Source organism: Phyllobates terribilis, unplaced genomic scaffold, assembly GCF_046119375.1.
Source record: "Phyllobates terribilis strain yellow unplaced genomic scaffold, ASM4611937v1 Scaffold_5__5_contigs__length_657084704, whole genome shotgun sequence".
Classification (NCBI taxonomy): domain Eukaryota; kingdom Metazoa; phylum Chordata; class Amphibia; order Anura; family Dendrobatidae; genus Phyllobates; species Phyllobates terribilis.
Genome location: NW_027362765.1, coordinates 261709485 through 261735757, shown reverse-complemented (window position 1 = coordinate 261735757; position 26273 = coordinate 261709485). Strand labels below are relative to the sequence as shown.

The 26273-nt window shown below is 41.1% G+C and overlaps 1 protein-coding gene across 1 annotated transcript in view; it reads right to left on the bottom strand.

Moving 5' to 3' along the window:
* Positions 1 to 4761: 4761 nt before the first annotated feature.
* GAA (alpha glucosidase) overlaps positions 4762 to 26273 on the bottom strand; it is a 66391-nt gene continuing 44879 nt past the window's right edge. Inside the window, exons 11-20 of the mRNA XM_073684113.1 lie at positions 25807 to 25891; positions 22791 to 22908; positions 22586 to 22719; positions 22349 to 22500; positions 21831 to 21979; positions 16253 to 16394; positions 13131 to 13229; positions 11874 to 12038; positions 11630 to 11782; positions 4762 to 9301 (exon numbers count right to left, since the gene is read on the bottom strand). Of these exons, the coding sequence (XP_073540214.1) occupies positions 9239 to 9301; positions 11630 to 11782; positions 11874 to 12038; positions 13131 to 13229; positions 16253 to 16394; positions 21831 to 21979; positions 22349 to 22500; positions 22586 to 22719; positions 22791 to 22908; positions 25807 to 25891 (1260 nt within the window). The 3' untranslated portion in view covers positions 4762 to 9238. The remainder of the gene's footprint in view (positions 9302 to 11629; positions 11783 to 11873; positions 12039 to 13130; positions 13230 to 16252; positions 16395 to 21830; positions 21980 to 22348; positions 22501 to 22585; positions 22720 to 22790; positions 22909 to 25806; positions 25892 to 26273) is intronic.

The window sequence follows — 26273 nt, the reverse complement described above, 5'->3', positions numbered from 1 at the left end:
ACTATAATATTACTAATACCTAGGTCCTTATTCCTAAAGCTGTTGATCCAGAAGAAGGCAAAAAAACCCTGGACACATTCAGCCAATTGGTGTCGGAGGGGAAAAATTCCTTCTTGACCCCGGGAAAAGGCGATCAGTCCTAGAACCCTGGATCAAACTTGCTAATGTAATTTTTATGTCTCTATCCTTATTATACAATTAATGTTATAGTTAATACTATTATTAGATTACATACTATGTTACTACTCCTAATTTTCTAAAAGTCTTTATAATGATTTTGCTACATTTTTAAGCTTTTATTAACCTAATAATTATTATTTTATCCCTATTCTTTTTATTATTATTATAAGATTTGAAGCTGTCGATGTTACTACAGCTGGAATGTTGGTTCCGCAGAGTCCATCAACGTCTCATTGATTTGAGGAGGATGGTCCAGATGATATTTCTCCTTCCTCTGAGGTTGGTATTGACGTATTTAAGGATGGACTGCTGACGGATCTTCAGTCTTTGGACTGGCTGCTTCTCAACTCTTCTGGCCCAGTTGCTGATGTTTTGTACAACTTCTTCTTTCACTTCTGATGTCTTCTCATCTTCTTCTTCTGTCATCTCAGTGTCTTCTGCCTCATCTTCTTCCAGCTCTTCTACCTCCCGATACTTCATTGCCTCCTTGAAGATCTTCATCTCCTCTTCTTTCGGCTGCTCTGGAGTCATTGATGTCGGCTCAGGTTTTTCTTCATCCAAAGGAAAAGGTAGATATTTCTTCTGAGCTTCGTGGTTGGTCGGCATGAGGCGCTAAGAAAAAAATTGATTCAGTCAGTTGTCTAACTGAGACATTCCTTCACATCTATGAGCAGAAATTAGATGACATAATAATTGTTATGATCAGTGACCTCCATCTTGAAGATCGGTGACGGCAGGAATCTGATGCAAGAGATGAGGAGTAGTTGTTCTCTCTCCTCCACTGTGCTGGGATAATCTGGAAAGAAAATACAAGCAGATAAGGGGATCAATCTCAATGTCCAGAGGCATCAAATCCTTAAAATTAAAGGAAAATTCCTTTAATCCAGCATCGAGACCTGATAGATTCTGAATGTTTCTGGGCATAGAACCGCATACAATCTACTATTGGAAACTATTTTCTGACTTTCTGCTCAAACTGCATTGTGCTGATATTCTGTGCTGGATTAATAGATTTTCTGGATAATTAAATGCTGAATTAAAGGAATGACACTATATTTTCAGTTTTACTGGGAATTCTTTTTATCTAAAAAATAATCTCACATGAGAAGAATCCAGGTCCGAAGACGCATTCCTGGGAGAGGTAGACGTCCTAAAGAAAACAGAATCCAGTGAGTGTCCACTTATCACTCATCAGGGATGGAGAATAGGACAAGGATCATTATATAATAAAGCTGCTGACCTCCGGAGATCTGCGGCTCGCTGCCATCCTGTATATATCCTGTGCTGTAGAAGTCATAGGAAAAGTTGTGAATCCAAAAAAATGTAGACACAAGCACTGCAGCTTTCCACACATATTCATAGTGACTGACCCCCTATTACACTCATACATGTAGGCAATATGGTCAAATAGAGCATAGCCTTTACTGAGTGTTTGCAGAGTCGCCTCATAGTAGAGGCACCAGTATAGGTACAGTGGCTTGCAAAAGTATTCACCCCCTTGGCTTTTTCCCTATTGTGTTACATTACAACCTGTGTTTAAATATTTATGTAATCTGATTTGTGTACGATGCATCAGCACTAAATAATCTAAGTTGGTGAAGTGAGAAAAATATAGGCATAAATTTATTAACTCAAATAACTAAAAATTCTGCTATCCTGCAGCCACTAGGGGGAGCATAGTGCACCAGTAAATGTATATTATGCTGATAGCTCCCCCTAGTGGCCGGTGACAACAGCCATTGTGGCAGATTGCCTGCTCTGCCCTGTGTTCTCTCTTATTTTGAGTTTAGGTGAAATGATAAAATCATCAGTGGATTCCAGATAACATGAATGAAGCTTCAGGGAGATGAGATAAATGAGTGTCAGTTCCATCAGATGATGGGATAGGATCACTCACCAACTTCCATCTTCACTGCTCACTGTCCTGTAACAGACTGAGGATGATTGACAGTTTGCTTATTTTCAAATTCAAATCCAGCGATCCTATTGGCTGCTGACCAGTGTCATAGAGCAAACAGAATTTAAAGGGACCGGACTTATTTATCTGCAGTATATTTCTAGTTCATACAGTATACGAGTCCTACAATTTTGCTTATAATATGAAGCTGCAGAGATAATCTATGAGGCATAGCTTTACATTTTCAATACAGAAGGATTGAAATGTCATGATTGATATCAGAACATTATATTATACATATTAAAGAATCATGAAGGAGTAAATTATATTATTTTCAATAGCTCCTTCCTGAACAGGCTATTTTTCTAAATTTTCCATCTTTTTATCACACATCTGATGGTATATTTTTATAGTGCATCTTTATTACACAAGATCATTAGGGTCATTTCAATTAATGAATATATTTTATTTTTCATTGTCCTTTAAAGAAGTTGTACACTAATTCATAATACCCCCCCCCCCATGTATCCCCCCGGGGCCACTAAGACTTTTTGGTAAATACCTCTGTTGCAGATAATGCGTGTGAGCAGCGCTATCGGGGGCCGCTCACAAGCATCACGTGACCCCGTGCTGACGTCACGACAAGTGAGTCGTGACTCAGCGCTGGGGTCCCCGCGGTGGCTGCTGGGTTGTGGGCGGGGTTACCCCCCGTGTCACACCCGGCATCCACATGCGCTCTGCCTCTCCCCATTCATTGGGTAAGTGCGCGGTGGATGCCGGGTGTGACGCGGGGGGGTGGTTAACCCCGCCCACAGCCTGGCATCCACCATGGAACCAGGAAGACCGAGACCCCCGGCTGCTGCCAGCACTGGTCATGACATCAGCGGATGTCAGAGCCGGCTGCAGCAGTCTTTCAGCGATTAGTTACCTTGCAGACAGATTTTGGCAGCATTGACTTCAGCACGTTGAATCCGTGATATCCAGACTTCGTCAGTTAATTCCCTCTTTACACAGATTTTAGAAGATAGCGTTATTCTAAGGCCAGATCCAGCCTACCTTCCAAAAGTAGCCATGACATTTCATAGAAGTCAGGAGATTATTCTTCCCTTCTTTTGCACTAATCCTAGGAACCCAAAGGAGGAAAAAAAGTTTCACATCCTAGATGTTAGGAGATCTTTAATAAATAACATATCAGTAACAAAATCATGGAGCAACAGTCAGTTGTTGTTTGTTTCCTTCCAGGTAACTAGGAAAGGTCTAAAAGTATTGAGAGGTACCCTAGCTAGACGGATTATGAAAGCCATTAAGTTAGCCTACTCCTTTAGTGGTTGTTTAGTCCCACAGAACAAAAAAGCTCATTCTACTCGGGCTGTTGCGACTTCTTGGGCAGACAAGGTGGAGAGGTCTTTCGACCAGATATGTAAGGCGGCAACATGGCCATCTCCTTCAACTTTCTATAAGCACGATAGGCTTGATCTGACCTTTTTTGCTGATCTATCCTATGGGAGAAGGGTTCTACAAGCGGTGGTCCCTCTCTAAGGTGAATTTGTTTTCTCTGTAAATCTCATGCGATGATGTCACAGGGGAAAGGAAAAAACTAAATTACTTACTGGTAATGGGATTTTCAAGAGCCCATGACAGCACCCTTATATTTCTCCCCCTGTCACTGTGCACTAATAGAATTCTAGGTGTATAGCTCAGATTGTGTTTATAGCTTATATATACGTACCTTCACCAGACCATAACTATCTTGTAGGGCCTCTAATGCTCTGTAACCCAACTGATGCAGGGGATCGGGTCCACCCTATCCCCCGCATCAGTAGGTTCCTTTCCTTGATGGGCGGATCCCCTCTTTCATGTGGTGCTGTCATGAGCTCTGGAAAACCCCATTACTACTAAGTAAATCAGTCGTTAAGGGGTTAAAATTGTTGAGAAAAAAAAAATACTGATGATATGCATTAAAACAACAGCCGTTAAGGGTCTTGTTTTTTCCGAATCGCAGTTTAAAAACGGGGATCAGGAATAAGTGAATAATGTCCCCCAGTGGACGAAATTCCAGCGGGTGACAGCTATACATGACAGCTGACACCCTGCGACATCGGCCTCAGCCCAGTTTTGGAACCGATCGGGGCCGATTAACCAATATCACAGTCAATCGTGACAGTAGCATCTAAATGGTTAAAAGGGGGTAAAAGACTCCCTTTGACAGGATCGACCACCCACGATCGTAACCACGAGTGACGATCGTTGCCATGGTACCCAGAGGTCATCTGATGACCCTAGGGTACAGTGGCCTGTTAGATCTGCTATAAACAGAGTCTAACAGGTACAGTGAGTGAGACACTGACAGGTCTCATGAACTTCAGCACATGAGTACTGCAGTGTATGAGACCAGTGATCAAAGTAAAAAATATCTACACATCTACAGAAAATGTTTGCAAGAGAGGAAATAAAAAAAATAGTTTTTCTAACAAAAAAAAAGCTGAGTGTGTGAAGGTTGCAAAAGTCTGCACTCAAGACCTTACAGTAAGTTAGTACAAAGAAACATATTTGCAAGTGGTAATCAAATTTAGGCAAATGTAAAATTGCATAATAGAAAAAAATATATATCTATTAGCAAGCACAAAGTCTGCAGAAAGAAGTATGGACATTCAAAACAGTCTAAAAAGTAGAGAAATACAAGATTAATTAGAAGTGAAACTTTATTTTGTAGATCTGCTGTTTTTACCCTCCAAGTAGCAAGTTCATCATGGGTTGAAAATAAACCAATTGTAACATCTTATGTACATTACTACTGCCAGATGAGAACAGGACATCTAAGTGTATGAGTCATCTGATAATACGATACATCTTGATCAAATACAATTTGGGATTACAAATTATAAAATCAAAAAGATTGCAAGACCATTATTAAAAGATGGTTGTCTCACCAGGGCTGTGGAGTCGGAGTCGTGGAGTCTGTGCTAATTTTGGTGGAGTCGGAATAAAATGGACCGACTCCGACTCCTAAAATATATAATAAATTGAGTGCAGTAGATCAATGCAGTTTGTAGGGAATATTTTTTCATAGGAATTTGGGAAAGTTATGAAATGTCCTGTAAATGGCTGTTCTATTCCTGATCTAAGGCTACATTCACACACAGCATTTTTGCTGCGTTTTTTTGAGGATAAGTTTTTCAGCTGCAAAAGAAGATCAGCATTTTAAAAGACCGCATCATCTGAAAGGTTTTTGAGCTCATAGATAATGTTTTTAATAGCAAAAGCAGATTAGAAAAACGCCGCACAAACTGACATGCTCATTCTTTGTGAGGATCCGTTTTTGAGCCCAAAAACGGATCCTCACAAAACGATGTGTTTGAATGTCATATCTTGAAACCCATTGACTTTGCTGGGATGCCCAGAGACACTGCATTTTACTGCAAAAAACGGATCCGCAAAAACGCTGTGTGTGAATCATGACCGTAGCCAGCGAGGGGCACGCACCTATCAAAACTCACTTGTATGCTGCAGTGCTCCCGTCCTGCACTGGCTCCAGACTGCAGGGGGCAATCTCCCCTCCTCTGTCCTGTCTTCTGCCATCTTCACCAGAGAGAGGAGGGGGAGGGGTGCCTGCCCTGCAAAGGGTCCGATTCCTGGGCCCCGAGCTGGAGAAAGTGAAAGTACTACTGCTCATCTCTGTCACAGGAAGGTAACTAATGCTAATATTGTAGGTGATTATTATGAGCTCTCTGTACAATGTGTGTGAACTATATGTGCGATATGTGCAATGTACTATTTGCGGTCATCTGTCTATCACACTCTATCCCTCTATCCCTCCAGCTATCCATCATTATATTCTATCTAAATATCTTGATTATTGTATCATAAAAATGATTAAATGTCTGATGTTCACAATAAATTTTTCACTTAAATATAAGCAATATATGTGGGAGTCGGAGTCGGTGTAAGGGAAATTGAGGAGTCGGAGTCGCAGGTTTGGCTTACCGACTCCACAGCCCTGTTTCTCACCTTGACAATGTTTTAATAAAACAAAGCATAGCCAGCAAAACTCATCCCATGAAGTTTTTTTTCACCCCAAATCTGTGCATATGTGTATATAATGTAGTATGTGTTAATATACTCACCTGCCTCTGCCATGTTCAGGATCCAGAGTCGTTCTGCTTCTATTCTCAGTGACGTCACCACTCTGCAGACTCTCCGGATCATGCTGCATTCTCCGTGATCCAGAAGTGGTTTTTACAATTTAAGTCTATAGAGCGTCATAACGAGGCTTAGAACGAGGCTCCATAGACTCATGTTGATTGACCCTTAGAATCTGAAGAGTGGTGATGTCAGAAGAGGAATGGAACAGCGCTGGATACTGCAGAAGGCACTAGTAGGGGAGTATATTAACACACACATATGTATGAGAGGCGTTCATTAAAGGTTTCACCTGACCCACTTTTATTTATCACAGGACGAAGAAACTTCACATGTGTAATGATATACGTCTCTATAGGTTACGTGCCAATTTGCAACTCAGAACTGATAACAGTCTTTATTTTACAGGTGCTGAAGTGGTGTGAGGTTTGATAATGGACCCAGTGGAATACAGAGCAGTCATCAAGTTGCTTTACTTGAAAGGCCGCACACCAAAGGAGACGTTCGATGAGATGAAAGAGGTTTATGGTGATGATTCCCCATCATATGATGTAGTCAAGAACTGGCGTCGTCAATTGAAATGTGGTGCAAACAGCTCCAATTCCAGTGTCGACCCCACTCTGCTATTGATGAACACACCATCCAGCAAGTAGAGGTCGTCATTTTGGAAAATCGCCGAGTAACCATTAATCACCTAGCCCAAAATTTCAAGATAAGTGTGGGGTCCGTGGAAAAAAATCATCCAAGACCATCTTCACATGCATAAGGTATCCGCTCGCTGGGTTCCCCGGCTGTTCAAACCTTTCCAGAAGCAGGAACGAGTCGAATGCTCTCAGGCTCTATTGACGATGTGCCATGGAACCAGGAGGACTTTTTCAACAGACTGATCACACAGGATGAAAGCTGGGTCCATCACTATGATCCTGAGACTAAAGTCCGGTCGATGCAATGGAAGCATCATGACTCACTGCCTCCAAAGAAGGCACGTGCCCACTCCTCGGCAGGGAAGGTCATGCTCACAGTATTTTGGGAATAGCATGGAGTAGTATTGATGCATTTCCTAGCAAAGGGTACCATGATCACTGGGGCATACTATGCTTCACTGCTGCAGAAATTGCAGGAGGCCATCAAAACCAAGAGAAGTGGCATGCTCACCAAAGAAGTCCGCCTTCTGCAAGACAATGCACCAGTTCGCAACTCACATGTTGCCCAAATGGAAGCATGCTCCTGTGGCTTTGAAATTCTACCGCATCCCCCTTATTCACCCGACCTCGCACCATTGGACTTCCACCTCTTTCCAAAAATGAAGTTATTTTTGAAGGGCAATCATTTTCCAGATGATGAGACTCTGATTTCCGAAGTCGCAACGTGGCTTTTGGAGCAACCTGTCGACTTCTACAAGCGAGGTGTTTACAGTTGCTTAAAGAGATGGGAGAAGTGTGTGTCCCTAGGTGGCACCTACTGTATGTAGAGAAGGACTAATAACTGTGCCAAGTTTCATTGCTCTCAGTCCACAGGAATTGGGTTAGGGGAAATCTTTAATGAACGCCCCTTGTATATATCTTCATTAGGAGTGCTTCTTTACTGCAGGGTTGACTATCGAAACTACCAAATCGGCAAATGCCAGAAATTTGAAGCCAGCCATATATTCACCAGGCAGTAGCAGCTGTGAAGGTGAAGTCGCATTGCTTGTCAGCCATTCATGAATGGGTTGGGTCTGCGACAGAGAAAGCGTCTGACACTAGGCTTTCTGTTTTTCCTCATTAGCAGAGCATACGGTCAGCGTTGAGGGTAGGGTCTTCTAACAGGTCATACAGACAGGGTTGTGCTGATGGAATAGTCAAATAAAAAGTGGACACCAAAACGATAGTCTGCAGTTCGTCAACCCAGCACTAGATACATTGTAGCCAAAATGCCAAAAACAAAAGGAGACTACAATTAATATATTTTTTTGTTTTCCTACAATTTAAACACATGGAAAATACAAGCGAGGTAGGATATAGGATGTAAAAAGTTAATTTAAACCACCATTTTGATGCAAGTCCCAGTGCAATAGACAAAGTGGTATTTCCATTTAAGGATTTATGATTTATGGAATAGCCCACAGGATATGCCCTAAACAGTAGATCGGTGATGGTCTCAGAGCTAGGAAGAGGACAGGGGTCCAGTGACTGAAGTTCACGAATTCCCTGCGGCACTCTGCATATATTTCAAGTATACAATGTATGGAGGAACAAATATGGAATTTGCATTCTCTTAGGTCAGGGCTTAAGATGGAACCTGCATCTGTCAGGCGTATCAACATTTAATCAAAAAAAAAAAAAGGGAAATTTATTTTATTATTATTATTTTTATTTTTTTTAAGTTGAGTAGTCAAACCAGACCTGTGATCAGATTTCACAATGCAACCTGCATACAATATTCTAATAGTCCCCTAAGACCAAATGAGCTGGTGTACTTCGCTTGAAAATGTATATCAGAATGGCTGTATGGAACTCTGGGAAAAGATTAACCTCTATCTCCAAATCAGCCTGAATGATAGCTCCTCAGTGTCCCTCCTCCCTGCTACTGCTGAAATCTCAATGCTCAGTATGAGATGCACAGATAGAATACATTTCGATTGACGAGCTATTAACTCAATATCACGATTCTGCTGCCATTCTGATGTGGATTTTCAAAGCAATTACATCAGCCTAATCAGGTCTAAGATCTATTTAACAATAAAGGTTGTTTTGTAATTGTAAAATATGGTGACAGATCCCCTTTAAATCTATTACAGTTTTTTTTTTCTAACACTTATTTTTATAGCACTATTTTATAATTTACATACGCCAAATCAATTACAAAATAACTATTATTCAACTGTGAAAATCTCAATTTGAACATTCAAAGCAAGGACTTTCCAGAAGTCCTATGTAACATTAAAGAACGCAAATCAATATCTTGAAAGATAAAGACACATCAAATATTACAGCTTCTGGACTTTCAAGACTTCATATTTCCTGAGGTTGAGCAGCAGCATCAAGACCATGTGATTGCAAACTGAGATCCTATTTGTAGATTGAGCTTTGATATGGTCAAAACCTATGAAATATAAATGATTATTAGTACTTTAAATACAAGCAAGTGAAGAAATGTAATTAAAAGGGAAGCAGTCAACTACAGTAGAAACCAGAAGTTTACATACACTGTATAAAAAGACACATATGCATGTTTTTCCTCAATATCCGACATGAAATCAGAATAAACTTTTCCAAGAGAGACAGAGAGATAGATAGAGAGTGAGCATTGCCACATAATCATCTTTTTTTTTTTTCATGATGCCATCTATTTTGTGAAGTGCACCAGTCCCTCCTGTAGCAAAACCGCACAACATGATGCTGCCTCCCCTCGTGTTTCACAGTTGGGATGGTCTTCTTAGGCTTCCAAGCTTCTCCCTTTTTCCTCCAAACGTAACGATGGTCATTATGCACAAAAGATTCTATTTTAGTTTCATCAGACCACAGGACGTGTCTCCAAAAATTAAGGTCTTTGTTCCTGTATATATTTGCAAACTTTAATCTGGCTTTTTTAGGTTTCTTTGGAGTAATGGCTTCTTCCTGGCAGAGTGGCCTTTTATCCCATGCTGATACAGTACTCGTTTCACTGTGGATATTGACACAATCTTACCAGCTTCCGCCATCATCTTCACAAGGTCTTTTGCTTTTGTCCTTGGGTTGATATGCACATGTGGGACGAAAGCACGTTAATCTCTGGGACACAGAAGCAGTCTCCTTCCTGAGCGGTATGATGGCTGGACATTCCCATCTTGTTTGTACTTGCGAATAATTGTTTGTACAGATGAACGAGGCACCTTCAGGTATCTTGAAATTGTACCCAAGGATGAGCTAGACTTATGCAATTCCACAGTTCTCTTCCTGATATCTTTGTGTAGCATCATGGGTAAGTCTAAAAAAGTGTGTTTCAGGTGTGCATTAAAATGCATCCACAGGTGTGTCTCTAACTCAGATGTTGCCAAAAACCAGAATCAGAAGCTTCCAAACACATGACATCATCATATGGGCAGCCCAGAATTGTTTAAAAGGCATTGTAATCTTAGTGTATGTAAACTTTTGACTTTACAGTAAGTAATAAAAATGCCTTAAAACATCCCCTCTCTCTCATTATTCTGGCATTTGGCAAATATTAAAAATTATGGTAATCCTAATTGATCTAAAACAGGAAAGATTTATTCTGATTTCATGTCAGATATTGAGAAAAACATGCATATGTGTCTTTTCATATAGTGTATGTAAACTTATGGTTTCAACTGTAGCAATACAGAACACAAACAAAACATGCAAGTTTTTTAAAAATAATAAAATAAAAAAAATAAAAAGACATGAAAGCTCATAAAATACAGTAATATAGAGATCACAATGGTGTGCACTGTAGCCTTGTAGCGCTGGAGTCCTGGGTTCACATGCCACCAAGAATGTATGAGTTTTTATGGATCTCCTCCTACACTCCAAAGACATACTGCATTTAGTTTATCATCACTGTCCCCATTGAGGCTCATAATGTCTGTATAGTGCTGTGGAAATTAATGGTGCTATGTACGCAAGCAAAATAAATAGATATCAATAAGGCCACAAGAGGAGTGTTTATGCCCTCTTGTGGTCATTATTGGTATACATTTGGGCATTCCAGGCTTTCACAGTGATTTCTGCAACTGTCATGTCTTTTATTTGAGCATTTTCATGCGTTTGGTGATTTTTTTTTTTTTTTTTTTAATTGGCTCTATTAATTGTGGTTTTACTTTTTTCATAACCGTGCCATACATAGCTGTTCTGTTGTTTTTCTTAAAGTGGTTGTCTGGTACTTTATATTTATGGCCTATCCTTAGGATAGGTCATCAATATCAGATCGGTGGGGTGCAACACCAATGCCCCGCCGATCTGCTGTTCTTTGGGCCAGCGGGAATCAGATGTGCTCAGTTGCGGAGCATAATTGCACAGCTCCATAACCTGTATAGTGGGTATTGCAGAGCCACACCTATTCACTTGAAGTATGGATCTGCAGTACCCGGCTGTGGCCACTACAGAGTTTATGTAGCTGTGTAGTTCCACTCCGCAACTGATCAGTTCCAGCCGCTGGCAGCACCAGCTGTCGTACCCCCACCGATAGGATATTGATGACCTATCCAAAGGATAGGCCATTAGTATAAGTTACTGGATAACCCCTTCAATTTACTGTTATTTATACAAAGGTACAGGAAGAAATACTTGAAAATTCTTCCAGACAGAGAACTCTACATCAAATCTACCTGGGTCTGTCCGATACAAGAAAAATATGAACAAAGACATTAGATATTATTTTATAATGTGTGTTATATATAAATAATAATAAAAAAAAAAGAGTAGCGTTCAATACCTTGGTATCTGATCTGAACGCAAAATCTTTGGTGGGCACCTGGTTAACCAGTACCTTCTTGGGAGGGATTGGTATCCCAAACACTTGCACTGATGCCAGTTGGAGGTCGTCTGCTTCACTGTTCAAATGCATCACCTCACTAACAAGTGCATTCTGTGACAAAGAACCAGAATTAACTCATAGAATCATCATATCCTAAAAAGTAATATAACTTTTAGGAATAATGCCCCGACACATTACATACATTTGTAGCAATAAACAACACTTGCGTATAATCCATCCTTTCAAAAGTTCCTAAACTGTCTCCATCATCCCAGAATAGATCTCCTCTTGCAAATCCCTCTGGTGTAAGTGCCACCACTAGGTTCAGACAGTTCTTGCGGGTCTCCTCTGTAGTCATACCTGGGATCTGCAAGAGAGAACACAAGTAACAAATGGATTTCCCATGAATAAAATGAGATTCATGAATAAATGGACAAATGGATAATTCTCTGTTCCTTGACAAATGGGGAGGTGTCCCTACAGTTACCATTGACTGGACACTATGTGGACATAGGGTGACACCTCCAGGGGGTAACAACCAGCTGTCAACCCATTCATACGTTTCTAGGAATAGCAGGTCACCATGATACTATTATAAGAAAACATGCTCAGGCATGATTATATTATGGGACTACAAATACTTATGCCCCTGACATCAGCTTTCTTGTCTGCTTTAGTAAGTATATTGTGTACAGGAGTTGCAGTCCAGAACCTTGGAGTAAAGAGGTAACAAAAGGTCACTTTAACCAATAATAAAAACCAATACAAAAGGCCCCTGATAGTTGGGGGCCCTATTGGAGATATTACACTGGGGCCCATGAGATTCAAGTTACACCACTGATGACAGGTTCTTTTTAAATGGGAATCTGTCAGCAGGATTCCACACCCAAAACTATTTCTATGCCCAAGTAGCTCTTTCAAAGACAAGCCCAGCAATTCCTTTTACATGTCCAGTCCAGTCCATTTCTCTGTTACTGAGAAACCAGAGTTTGAATTGTTATGCAAATAAAGTTGTAAAAATAATGGTAAATCTTAAGCCTCTGTCACTCCAGCTCTATTCCCAGTCCATCACTGACTCCTCCTGCCTCTATACGGTCTGTGATTTCAGGCAAAGGAACTCAGTTAAGCAGGAGGAGGCGGCACTGGGTGGGGAATAGAGCTGGAGTGACAAAGGCGGCAGATCTTCAAATAGCTCTTCAGCCTCCTTTGGCAGAAACACCATCTGCAAAAAAAAACCCCACAGACGTGTGAATAGGTCCATAGACGTTAACGGGAAAGAACACGTACGTCTGATTGAGGCATATTGCAGATTTATCACCACCACGCACATAGTGCAGGCATGGTGGAGGCAAATATTCTTACAAATCTCTACCCCAACTGCTCCTCACTGCCTGAGATACAGTAGCAAGAAGGGAGACATCATTAAAAATCAGTTCACAAATATTACTGCTACTCTTACCTGTACAGGTAAAATATGGCCTCCTCTAACATGAACATTAATGGTATCCATTGGTGCTGGAAGATTGATCCATTGTCCTTTACTTTGAATTTGTACCCCCTGAGAAACAGAAGAAATTCCCTGTAAATATTAAACTGCACAATACTTTTAAATGGAATCTGTCAAAAGGATTTTGCCACCTAATAAGAGGAGAGTAATGCAGAGGCACAGACCCCAATTCCAGCTATTTGTGACTTACTGGGCTGATTGATGTAGTTTTGATAAAATAAATATAAATTAAGGTTGATCTCCCATTGCAAAACTTCCCTAAAATAAATGCAATACACTGTGTGCAGAATTATTAGGCAAGTTGTATTTTAGAGGATTATTTTTATTATTGATCAACAACTATGTTCTCAATCAACCCAAAAGACTCAGATATCCAAGCTTAATATTTTTGGAAGTTGGAGTGGTTTTTTTTTTTTAGATTTGGCTATCTTAGGAGGATATCTGCTTGTGCAGGTAACCATGACTGTGCAGAATTATTAGGCAACTTAATAAAAACCAAATATAATCCCATCTCACTTGTTTATTTTCACCAGGTAAACCAATATCAGTGCACAAAATTTAGAAATAAACATTTCTGCCAGGCAAAAAAAACACCAAACAAATTAGTGATCAATATTGCCACCTTTCTTTATGATGACACTCAGCAGCCTTCCATCCATAGATTCTGTCAGTTGCTTGATCGGTTTTCGATCAACATTGCGTGCAGCAGCCACCACAGCCTCCCAGACACTGTTCCGAGAGGTGTACTGTTTTCCCTCCCTGTAGATCTCACATTTTATGATGGACCACAGGTTCTCTATGGGGTTCAGATCAGGTGAACAAGAGGGCCATGTCATTATTCTTAAATTCTTTTAGACCTTTACAGGCCAGCCACGCTGTGGAGTAGTTGGATGCATGTGATGGAGCATTGTCCTGCATGAAAATCATCTTTTTCTTGAACGATACCGACTTCTTCCTGTACCACTGCTTGAAGAATTTGTCTTCCAGAAACTGGCAGTAGGTCTGGGAGTTGAGCTTCACTCCATCCTCCACCCGAAAAGGTCCCACAAGTTCATCTTTGATGATACCAGCCCATACCAATACCCCACCTCCACCTTGCTGGCATCCGAGTCGGAGTGGAGCTCTCTGCCCTTTAATGATCCAGCCTCTGGCCCATCCATCTGGCCCATCAAGAGTCGCGCTCATTTCATCAGTCCATAAAACCTTTGAAAAATCAGTCTTAAGATATTTCTTGACCCATTCTTGACGTTTTATCTTATGTTTCTTGTTCAAAGGTGGTCGTTTTTCAGCCTTCCTTACCTTGGACATGTCCTTGAGTATCGCACACCTTGTGCTTTTTGATACTCCAGTAACGTTGCAGCTCTGAAATATGGCAAAACTAGCGACGAATGGCATCTTGGCAGCTTCACGCTTGAATTTCCTCAATTCATGGGCAGTTATTTTGCGCCTTTTTTGGCCAACACGCTTCTTGCGACCCTGTTGGCTATTTGCCATGAAACGCTTGATTGTTCGGTGATCACGCTTCAAAAGTTTGGAAATTTCAAGACTGCTGCATCCCTCTGCAAGACATCTCACAATTTTGGACTTTTCAGAGCCCGCCAGATCTCTCTTCTGACCCATTTTGCCAAAGGAAAGGAAGTTGCCTAATAATTAAGCACACCTTATTTAGGGTGTTTATGTCATTAGTTAACACCCCTCCTCATTACAGAGATGCACATCACCAGATTTACTTAATTGGTAGTTGGCTCTCAAGCCTATGCAGCTTGGAGTAGGACAACATGTATAAAAAGTATCATGTGAACAAAATACTCATTTGCCTAATAATTCTGCACACAGTGTATACATAGCATCAATATGTCCACTAAGTGCCCAAAGAAAATTAAAAACACTGACAGTACAGACCCTAAAAATATAAACGTACAGCCACCACGGATTTGCTGGTAAACACTTTTTGCCACTTAAAGGGGTTGTGCGGTACTTTAGATTACCCCCCCCCCCATGTATCCCCCCCCCAGGTCCCTAAGACTTTTTGTAAATACCTTCTGCTGTTGATGCTGCCTGTGAGCGGCGCTATCGGTTGCCGCTCACAGGCATCATGTGACCCCAGCGCCGTCGTCACGACAAGTGAGGCGTGACTCAGTGCTGGGGTCCCTGCGGTGGCTGGTGGGTTGTGGGCGGGGTTACCCCCGCGTCACACCCGGCATCCAACGCGCGCTTTCCCAATGAATGGCGAGAGGCAGAGCGCGCGGTGGATGCCGGGTGTGACGCGGGGGTGGGGGGAGGGGTGGGTAACCCCGCCCCCAGCCTGGCATCCACCTGGAACCAGGAAGATCGTGACCCCCGGCTGCTGCCAGCACTTGTTGTGACATCAGCGGATGTCAGAGCCGGCTGCAGCCGGGGGTCACGTGATGCCTGTGAGCGGCCACCGATAGCGGTATTAGGTATTTACAAAAGGTCTTAGGGACCTGGGGGGTAATCTAAAGTACCGTACAACCCTTTAAAATATATCAATTCATTTTTCAACAGGGATGCTTGAATGAAGGCTCTAGGACACAGGCTTGAATATCACAGAGATTTTACACTTAAAGGAAAGTGGATCACAAATGCTTTTACATGCGTAAGATAATAAACAGAACTGGGGTGATTATTCTAAAATAAAAAGGGCAGTTTTAAAGAAAACCTTTCAGCACAAATTTGGAATGTAAAAGTAAACTGTGCTGCAATCCTGATTAAATTGATACCTTTGTTGATTAAATCCATTTTGTTGTTGTTCTTCTACAATAATCATTTGATTTATGCTAATTAGGTTCAAGGGCATAGGGGCTGGACTGTGCACAGGGAGGAGGAGAAGACCCAGTGCAAAGTGCAGCCCCTGTGCACCTAAACCTAATTAGCATACCAAGTCAAATGGTGATTACAGAAGAACAACAAAGATTTCTTCAAAAAAGGTATCAATTTAATCTGTGTTACAGCCATGTCATTCCAAATTCATGCTGACAGGTTCTCTGTCATACACTTTACATTTTACAACATACAGTGTATGAAAAAAAAAAAAATTCCTATGAGGCGCTCACCGTTTGTAGTGCATACCATACTCCTGCAGGAAAGTATCCATTTACTTCAGTCTTTCCCAGCTCAAGGACTGGGGTGATCAGCAGTGCATCACCCCAAAGGAACTGACGGTCAATTGTCCATGTGTTTTGGTCAGTAGGAAACCTTGAAGAGACAATCATATCCTGATTAAATGAGTAAAAAGCTTTTGTATAGTTGATTAAAGCATGCCTTTGAAACCAATCTATCCCAAGTGCTGACATTTTTCATTCCAAATACAAGTTTAGGGTAAATAAAAGGAAAAAAACTCTTATGGATTTCTAGAAGGGTTACATTAAAAATATGGGACTCAAGAGTCCAGAGCGACAAAAAAAAAAAACACGTTAGGGCACAGTTTGCATTGCTAAATTTAGGCTGGGGCTACATGGCAACTATGGCAGAGATAAAGACCAAGACCCCCACACTCCACTCCTCAATACAGACATGCACCACACCATTAATAGATAATTAGCAACTGTGCAATCCGCAGTTCAAATTTTAAATAAGTTGAATTAAAGCGCACCTGTCAGCAGGATTGTGCTCAGTATACACAGGTGGGCGACATTACACTGATTAAAATGATACCTTGGTTCATGAAATCTGTGCTGTGGTTTTTGTGTAATGTTTACTTTCAGTTTGAAGATAATAATATGCTTGTGCTCCGGGGTGGCTCTATCTGGTGCTCTGCTTACATATTCATCTGTATGCTCTTATGACCGCTCACTGATCCTTCACTGACCTGCCTCCTATTTTACATAATGCATCTAGTAGTGTGGGGCTAGGTAAAATAGGAGGCAAGTCAGTGAAGACACCGCTTCAAACCTGCAGTGGCTCCTGATCGTGGGCACGTACCCAAACTCACCCGCAGCATGTCAATTTCTAGTGTCTCCACTGCAGATTCTGACCGATTGAAATGTCATTATATGCGGTGGATCCGCATGTATTGACAATAAAAGTGCGACATTAGAACACAGCATTTTCGATGCAGCAAAAATACGCTGCGTCCAAAGCGCTGCTGGTTGCTGATCGTGGGGACGTAGAAGCTAACGAAACAGCTATGAGCTGTTACTAATAGCCAGGTAATGGGGTTAAAGCTCTGTTCCACGTTTCTTTTTTTTTCAAATATCTTTATTTAGCTCCAAAAAGTATTCATTGATGTACAAAAATGCATCAAAAAATGGGTATTTTTTTCTGAAGCGTTTTTCCTGCCAAGAGATGCAGAAACCTTAAGGAATTTTCTGCATTCAAATCCTGAACGTGCGCACATAGCCTTATATTACATTTCATAACTTTCCCAAATTCTTATGAAAAAATTTACAGCACATACTTGATTGAACTACTGTACCAATTTATTATTTTTTTTTACGGAGTCTGAGTCGGTCCATTTTATACTGACTCCCCCAAAATGGACACAGACTCAGACTCCACAACGCCGACTGCTCAGCCCTGGTAAGTGCAGGAATAACAGAGCTGACTCGGAACAAATCACTGATCGCTGAATGTGTTATAGCAGAACTTGTGCTGAGCTTTATAGCTATATTAGTACTACAGTTTAACTATTCACCAGAGCTGTCGCTCCAGGAGTACAGCTCACCCTGCTAGAAACCAGAAAGTTAATTAATTAGCCACTGTGTCTCTCCCCTCCCAATTCATTACAAGTCCCTGTCCTGTGTGTTAGCCCTCAACTCCCCGCACCCTATTCATTACAATTACATGTCATCTCTCCCACTCCTTCCCAAATTCATTGCAATGACAGGTTTTCTCTCTTCCCCCAAATCATTATAAACCCAATTCATTGCAATTACATGTCCTCTCTCCCACTCTTACATCATGCTCTCACCAACTCTGTAAAGAAAAGGCAATCTGGCCACAAGCCCTGGGCACGATCCCAGATTGCCCTCATAAGCAGTCCTTGGATACGACGGAAAATGCATATGGCGGGGGCCGCGTATTTGAGATCCCTGTATTAGAAGATCACAAATGGAATACAGTACAGTTTTGAGAACCACTTGATAAGAAAGATGTAGGTGAGCTGGGGAGGGTTAAAACGTGTGCAGGAGGTAAAAGATAGACACCTTTAGGGGCAATGTTTTTTGTTATGCAAGTGCATGTATTTTGAGCTAAAAATATTTTTTTGCAGCTAGGTCTCAATAAAATATTGCAGCCTTCTGTGTTTTACGGACCACTTCTGGCTGCAGAAAGGGTTAACTAAAGATCTGCCCGTTAACTCATTCTGATGGGGCATTTGCTCCTCATTTGCTTGTTTTTTATGGCGTGTCTCTCAGCCAATTTATGACTAGATAAAAATTAATTTGTCCTTTCATGTGCTTTGTTCTTATAAAGCAGTTCAAAGGAATTCAGAACAATTAAGAGAATGAGCTCACTGATAGATTCTTAGTTAGAGCTCATTTTATGGATGTGTGCTGTCCATTTTAAAAATTGGATAGCACACTAACAATGTTATTCAATAGGTCCAATCAGACAGTTTTTTCATAAGGACCGAGTGTTGGTGTAAAAAAAACCCCAAAAAACGCACATGCTCGTCTCTTCCATATTTTGTATGAGACTCATCCATTTAAGTGTATGCAAAAAAATCAATCGGATGCCATATGGATGCTCAGTACTTGATCATGTACATTTTACACTATTGATATTTAGAAATGTCACATGCAATGAGATAGTAGAATACCTGGAATGAGTGATCCTTTCAACATGTATAAGCATAAACATGAAGAAAAAAAAAATCACCAAATATGTCATGGGTAATCTGAACGGTTGCAACCAGCACAAGACAGCTGCTGTCAAGGCAAGTAAGATGGGATGCAGAAGAAAGGAGTACAGGTCTATTTTGTGGTTTGTCGGATCTGGAGTTAAGAGGGACGGCCGGGGACATCAGTAATGTGCTGCTAGAGGTTACATTTTTAGATTGGTGCAAGATGAATAATAGCAAAAGCAATTCCCAAGATAAATAGTACATGAAAGGTGGAAGTTCGAGTAACAGATATCATGGTGGGTCTGACCATAAATGATGCCAGCTAGCGATTCGGCAGAGTTATTCCTCATTGTGAAGTTTGGACATAAAAGGAAAATCAAAGTGTTTGGAGCATATTATTGTGCCTTATGGCGTGTGGTTCTTCCGAGTCTACATAGTATTGATGGCCACCGGAGCAAAGTGGTAGATTTCATTAATATCGTAAACACTAGGACCCTACGCCATATAGTACACGGGCATAAATAGTATTTGAGACACTCCTAAATAACACGTCAAACATAAAACGACATGGAGTACAAAAAGCCCACTATTAAATATAACAAGTTTTATTAAAATAATCTGAAATGGCAGACATATAAATAGACAAAAAGTACAAGACAAAGTGAATAGCAAGTCTCAGGTGAAAACAGAACGTGCCTATCCACTAATGGCCAGGGCGCCAGTATCTGACGCGTGCGGGGAAGTGACGTCTTAGGGGGTTTTCCCTTACCCGCTGCATTAGAGGGGATGCCGGAAGCAACGCCGACACAGTGATGGATACTACTAAGCATGCACCACTAACAGATCAGAGACACACTACACCTGCGGGAAGCCCTATATAAAGATGGTGTTACACACAGCACACAACAGCCCCCCGAGGAAGCCCACGCAAAACACGTGTTGGGGCTGGTAATGCACTATTCCATGTGGGTAATATGGTTAAGAGCCATTAAACCTGGATATGTTGTTTCTCCTTATGTTATACATCTGCTTTTTAAATGTCCTCAGCTGATAATTACTTCTGGTGACGCTCCTTTGACTTTTTGCACATGGGCACTTTATATATATTCTGGCCCTGCTAGATGATGTGGTATGATGCATAATGGAGAGATCGACTATTGTGGTAGGCACTGGCACTTTACATGGGGTTTATTTCTGAGTTGGCTCTTTTCCCACCCATGACCATGATTAGTGGATAGGCACGTTCCGTTTTCACCTAAGTCTTGCTATTAACTTTGTCTTGCACTTGTTGTCTATATATATGTCTGCCATTTCTGATTATTTTAATAAAACATTTTATATTTAATAGTGGACTTTTTGTACTCCATGGAAAGGGACATCCATATATTAGATGTATGTATGTATGTATTGTGAGGCAGTGACCGGGATCGTATACGAGGGACGTTATATATCCCCCAGAATGTGTACAGAGACCTATTAAATCCATTGGAGTGCATTGCAGTCACAGACACAGCTGCGGCTGCAATGAAGGAATGAAGGTGAGCAATGACCTGGTCAGGCTATCTGGCTAAGGCAGATTAAGTAAAACCCGGCAAGGTCTTCATTTCTTGGAGGAGGTAACAGGAGGCAGTGGGGCGGCCTCCTCCCTCCAACCCGGGTTTTCCAGTGGCTCTTGCCACAGGTCCTCTAAAGACCCTGCATTAAAGGTTAGTGGTGTTCAGTGTGAGACCTGCTAGGAGCATAGCAGGGAAGCTCAGCGGACCTGTGAGTGGGCTCTGAGCGGCCCGGCGCGGCCGTTGCCCCCAGCAACCGTTGTTATGGACTTGTGTTAACCCGGCTGAGAAACCGGAGGACTGTCCTGTTTACCCGTGAGTCTGCTGAATAAAAGCTGTTTATGTTGGACTTGCTTGGGTCACTGCCTCAGTTACTGCAAAGTGTGAACACTGCTGCCCTACAGTATGTATGTATTTATGCATGTATCACATTAAAGGATAATAAATGAAAGGAGTCAGAATTCTGGAATAATCTACATAAAAAAACTATTCTCAATTACTTGCACTATGTACATAATGTTTCAAACACTTTATATGAATTGTTGGAAAGGGACATATACATATATATATGTCCCTTTCCAGCAATTCTCATACTATATATACTATAGTATGGAGGCGCGCCACCAGCTCCCTCCTGGAAGAGCCTGCACACCGCATGCAACATGTCACAAGGTACAATGTTATTGTCATATTTATGAACAGCAATAAAGCTATGTGGTTTTAGCACATGCACTGAACATGCACCGCATAATAGCTCTTTACTGATTGCTCACTTTGAATGGGTTCCACCTTGGCTATATAAAGGGACCGGGTTGCAGACATTTGATCAGCAGAGTATATGTGTCTGCTTATTTGCAGGCTCTGCTATAAACTCAGTGCACTCTGTATATATGGCATTATAGCCTGGCCATACTATAGTATATGGTTAATAATGATCTGATTATCAGACTACCACTCTTTTTGCAATCTTTATTTATATATACTGGTGCTATCATATACATTTATTTGCGAATGTTGCAGTGTTCTGTCCATGGGGGGTATGGTCGTGCTTCTCATACTAGCCATCACTAATGTAATGTAACTTTTTATGGTTCTTCTATTTATAGTATAATAAATATATATTTTCATTAAGAGCTCCTTCTCTGGCTCCTCTTTTGGAAATTCGTGTTAACTACAAATTTAGTTGATATTTTGGATACAAATCTCTCCCATTTTTGGAGTTATATTCTGGTCAAGAGATAACTTAATAGGTGTTATATACGGATATATATTTAAAAAAGAAAAAATAAGACTTACTCAAGAAAGAGTGCACGAGCAACAGTCTCTCCAAAACTGTGAGCCTTATGAAACAAGGTATAAAGATATGGAAGCAGGGAATATCGAATGTTTAAAGCATTCCTTATGGCGTCCTGGGATTCTTTGCTAAAAACATATGGTTCTTGTGCCTGAAGGAATAGGGAGAGGTTATAACAAAAATATTTCTTAAAAATTGACCAAATCCAACATATTGCATAAGGCTTTCCAAGCAATTAAAAAAAAAAACGTTAAAGCAGTAACTCCACTTTTAGAAAACTATTCACGTTATGCAGACAAGTCAGAAATTTTGATTAGTGGGGTCTCAGCATCTTGACCCCAAACCGATCACTTCATAAAGGAGCAGACGTAATCAACCAAGCTGTGCTTTCCTATCAGACAGAACGCAGGCTCATGGAGCACATCTTCAGTCTCAAAAGTCCCCATGTAATTTTAGTTACAAAACTTTAAGGCAATGCATGAGTAATACATTTCAGAAATGAGCACAAGTATTTTCTTACCCGGGCATCATGACTGTTATGATTTCTCATAAATGGGTAAAAAGCACCAAGTTGACTCCATCGCACACACAGTTCTTCAGTTGTATCCCCAATAAAACCACATATGTCCGCCCCAACCAGAGGGATACCATACATATTGAAAAGTAATATGGCTGAAAAGTGAAACAAAATGACAATAGAGAAGAGATTGACATCTGCTCTTATGATTATAGTAACATTGTTTTACCCATATCCTACCTGGTACTGAGTAATACAGCTGTTCCCAGGAGCTTTTCACATCTCCTGTCCAATGACCTGCATAGTGACCATGACCGGAAAAAGTGGATCTAGATATCACAAAGGGACGTTTCCCTCGGATCTTCACCATGGCACTAACAAAAAGCACAAAAGATATCAGTCATGAGATAAACATACAGTAGTAACATCTCCTCTGCTCACTTACTGGTGGGATGCTATTGCCTCAGACAGTCCATACAGATTGTGCAGGTTGTAATGTGAGGAGAGATGTTGCTGACTTGAAGCACAGATTGTAGCGCATCGTAATGTACCGCCAACTACGGCTGAAAAAGAAAAAAAGATCATACAGACCATCGCCAGTGTTTTCAGGGCTCAGTGGTTATGCACCGTAATAAATCTACACACTTGGCCACTGGATTTCATAGGAGAGCAAAGAGACGGAATAGTAATAATATGAACAACAGTACTTAAAAAGGGCTTTTCTCATGAACAAAATTAATTTGAATCAAAAGATCTTGGAATAATAATAACTTCCACAATTGAATGTGTTAAATAAAATGTTCCAGTGCGGAGATAATCTTATAAATGTGCCTCTGCTGTGTACTGTGTAATGGCCGTGTCTGACCGTGCTGGAAAATGGTCTGATCATACCAAAGCTCCTGGGCAAGGGGAGGAAGCAAAAGAGTATACAGACAGAACAGCATGGGATCACTGGCCTTACCATGGCTACCAGGTACACATGAATTCGCCAATTTATGCGCTAAGATTTCTCAGTTATTTCTATTTTCTAGAGCAGCTATGCAATTCATACTTCAGATATTTCATGTTCGCATACTTAGCGTTGCAGAGTGCTACTTTATTTGTTAACTGAATAATCAGTGACCTGTACAAGAAGCAGAGGAGCCTGTTTGGGGGGTGGAGGACCAGAAGAAGACCCTGCCTCATGTTCCGCTCCGAAGCACAGACAACGTAATTTTATGAAAGCTTCATAAGGGGAGTATTCAGCAGCCACTGATCAGATTCCTTCATATCAGGTATCAGATTAATCAGCATCACAGCTCTATTATGACCATGCCTTTAGTTTATAGGACTACATTTTGCTGACAGGTTTTCTTTAAATGGGAAAACACTGCATATCTAGTACATCCACCACTTAGCAGACACCATCCAAGTAGACAGAGCAAATATTAATGAGGCCTCTTTAGACAGGTGATCAATAGGGGTGCAGAGTATATAACTATTAATGATCTGATATTGATAGCCTATGCTTAAGCTAAGCCATCCATGTACCGATTCAAGAAAACCTCTTTAACCCCTTCACTACTTTTGACATACCGAAAAAGTCAAGGTTGGGTTGAGGTTCCCAACCTTTCACATATGGGTACATCGTGGCGATTGTGCACGGCACAGGAGAATGTGCCCGCGCGATCGCCGACGGGAGATCCGCCGGCTTACGTGATAGCAGAGCCCTGGATGTCACTGTCAGGAGCAGTGCCCACACCGGCCTCGGCTGTTTAACCCCCTAAATGCCACAATAGAAATCGATCACAGTATTTGGGAGGCTAGGAGAGGGATTGAGTCGAGATCTAAATCTGCGTATGCACTGCCTCCGGAGGCAGTTTTCCTGCAGCCCACCACCGGGAAAATCAATGGGCAGAGCATGGAGTCCTCTCCTGCCTCACTGCCAACATCTTGTTGAAGCCCAGGGCCTACAGCATTGCACCATATGGACAACCCCTCCTCCGAGCCCAGGGCCCACAGCATTGCCCCACTCTTGCCGCAGGCTTCCTGCAGCAGCGACCCTGCCTCCTGTAAGCCCACTCCACCTCCACCGCCCCTACCCGATAAGCTACATTCGGACTATAAGACGCACCCCCATTTTCCACCCAAATTTGGGAAAATATGGTAATTATTTTTTCTTCACTGCCTAATGGTATAAAATTCTGTGACACACCCATGGTGTCAATATGCTCACCACACTCCTAGATGAATTGACTTGTGACTTGGCACCCTCAAACCATTCCAGCAAAATCTGCACTCCAATATGGCGTTCCTGAGTCGTCTGAGCTTTGCACTGTGCCTCAAAAGTAGTTTTTGACCACATATGAGGTATTGGCAACCTCAGAAGAAAATGGATGGTATACTTTGTTATGCAATTTCTCCTATTATCCCTTTTGAAAATTGAAAATTTGGGGCCAAAGCAACATTTTAGTGGAAAAAAAAAGAAGTAATTTTCCAATGACTCAACCCAATGTTATACAATTCTGAGGTTTTAAAATGCTCACTACACCCCTAGATGAATTCCTAAATAGGTGTAGTTTCCAAAATGGGGTCACTTGTGGGGGGTTTCCACTGTTTAGGCATATCAGGGGCTCTGCAAATGCAACATGGCGTTTGCTATCTATTCCAGCCAATTTTGCGCTGCTTCCCTTCCGAGCCCTGCAGTGCGCCAAAACAGTATTTTCCCCCCCACATATGGGGCATCGGCTTACTCAGGAGAAACTGTACAACAAATTGTATGGCTCATTCTCTCCTGTTACCCTTCTGAAAATTAAAAATTTGGGGCCGAGGAAACATTTTTGCGGGAATAAGTAAAATGATCATTTTTTCCTTCCTCATTGCTTTTATTCTGGTGAAACCCCTAAAGGGTTGATAAACTTCTTGAATGTGATTTTGAGCACTTTGAGGGGTGCAGTTTTTATACTGGTGTCACTTTGGGGTATTTTCTGTCATATAGCCCCCTTAAGGTCACTTCATGTGTGTTGTGGTCCCTAAACAGATGGTTTTGTAAATTTTGTTAGAAAAATTAGAGATTGCTGATAAATTATTTTTTTTTTGTTAGGAAGTTAGGAGGGATAAAAGTTTATGTTTCAAAAAGGATCCCGATGTGAAGTAGACATATGGGAAATGTTAGTTATTAACTATTTCGTGTGATATAACCATCTGGTTTAAGAGCATAAAAATTAAAACATTTTCTAATTTTTTGTCAAATTTTCATAAATAAATGCAAATCATATCGACCAAAAGTTACTACTAACATGAAGTACAATGTGTAATGAAAAAAACAATCTCAGAATCACTGGGATTCGTTGAAGTGTTCCAGAGTGGTTACCTCAACGTGACACTGGTCAGGAAGGTGAAAACAGACTGGAGTTGAAGGGGTCAATTGTTTTGTAGCTAATAAAATGTATTATAATCAGTTCCTGGTTATCAAAACTTACCTGGGACATATGGGGGGTTTTCAATATTGTTGTCTGGGCAGTTGTCTACTGAACCAGGGACAAAGTTAGAAGGCTCATTCATATCCTGCGACAGAAAAAAAAATTAAAGAAAATAATTCACGTGAATGAGAAAACTGCAATACCAAGGTCAGCCTCTAGTAAAAGCATGGCACTGTGCTGCACAGAGCAATGTAAGCAATGAATGGGGCACAGCGCTTGCCAAGACGCCGCAGCCCCTTTAACTTTAAGACCAGGCAATTTTTTTGCTTTCATTTTTTTTTTATTTAACTTTTACTTCTACATTAGCTGCAGGAGGGCTTGTTATTTGGGGGAAAAGTTTTAGTTTGGTTAGGACAACATTTATTTTGCTGTATAATATACTGAAAAACTGGGAGAATTTTTTTCTTTCAAATGAACTGAAATTGAATTGAATTTGTAAAAAAAAAAATTTTTATGGCATTGATAAA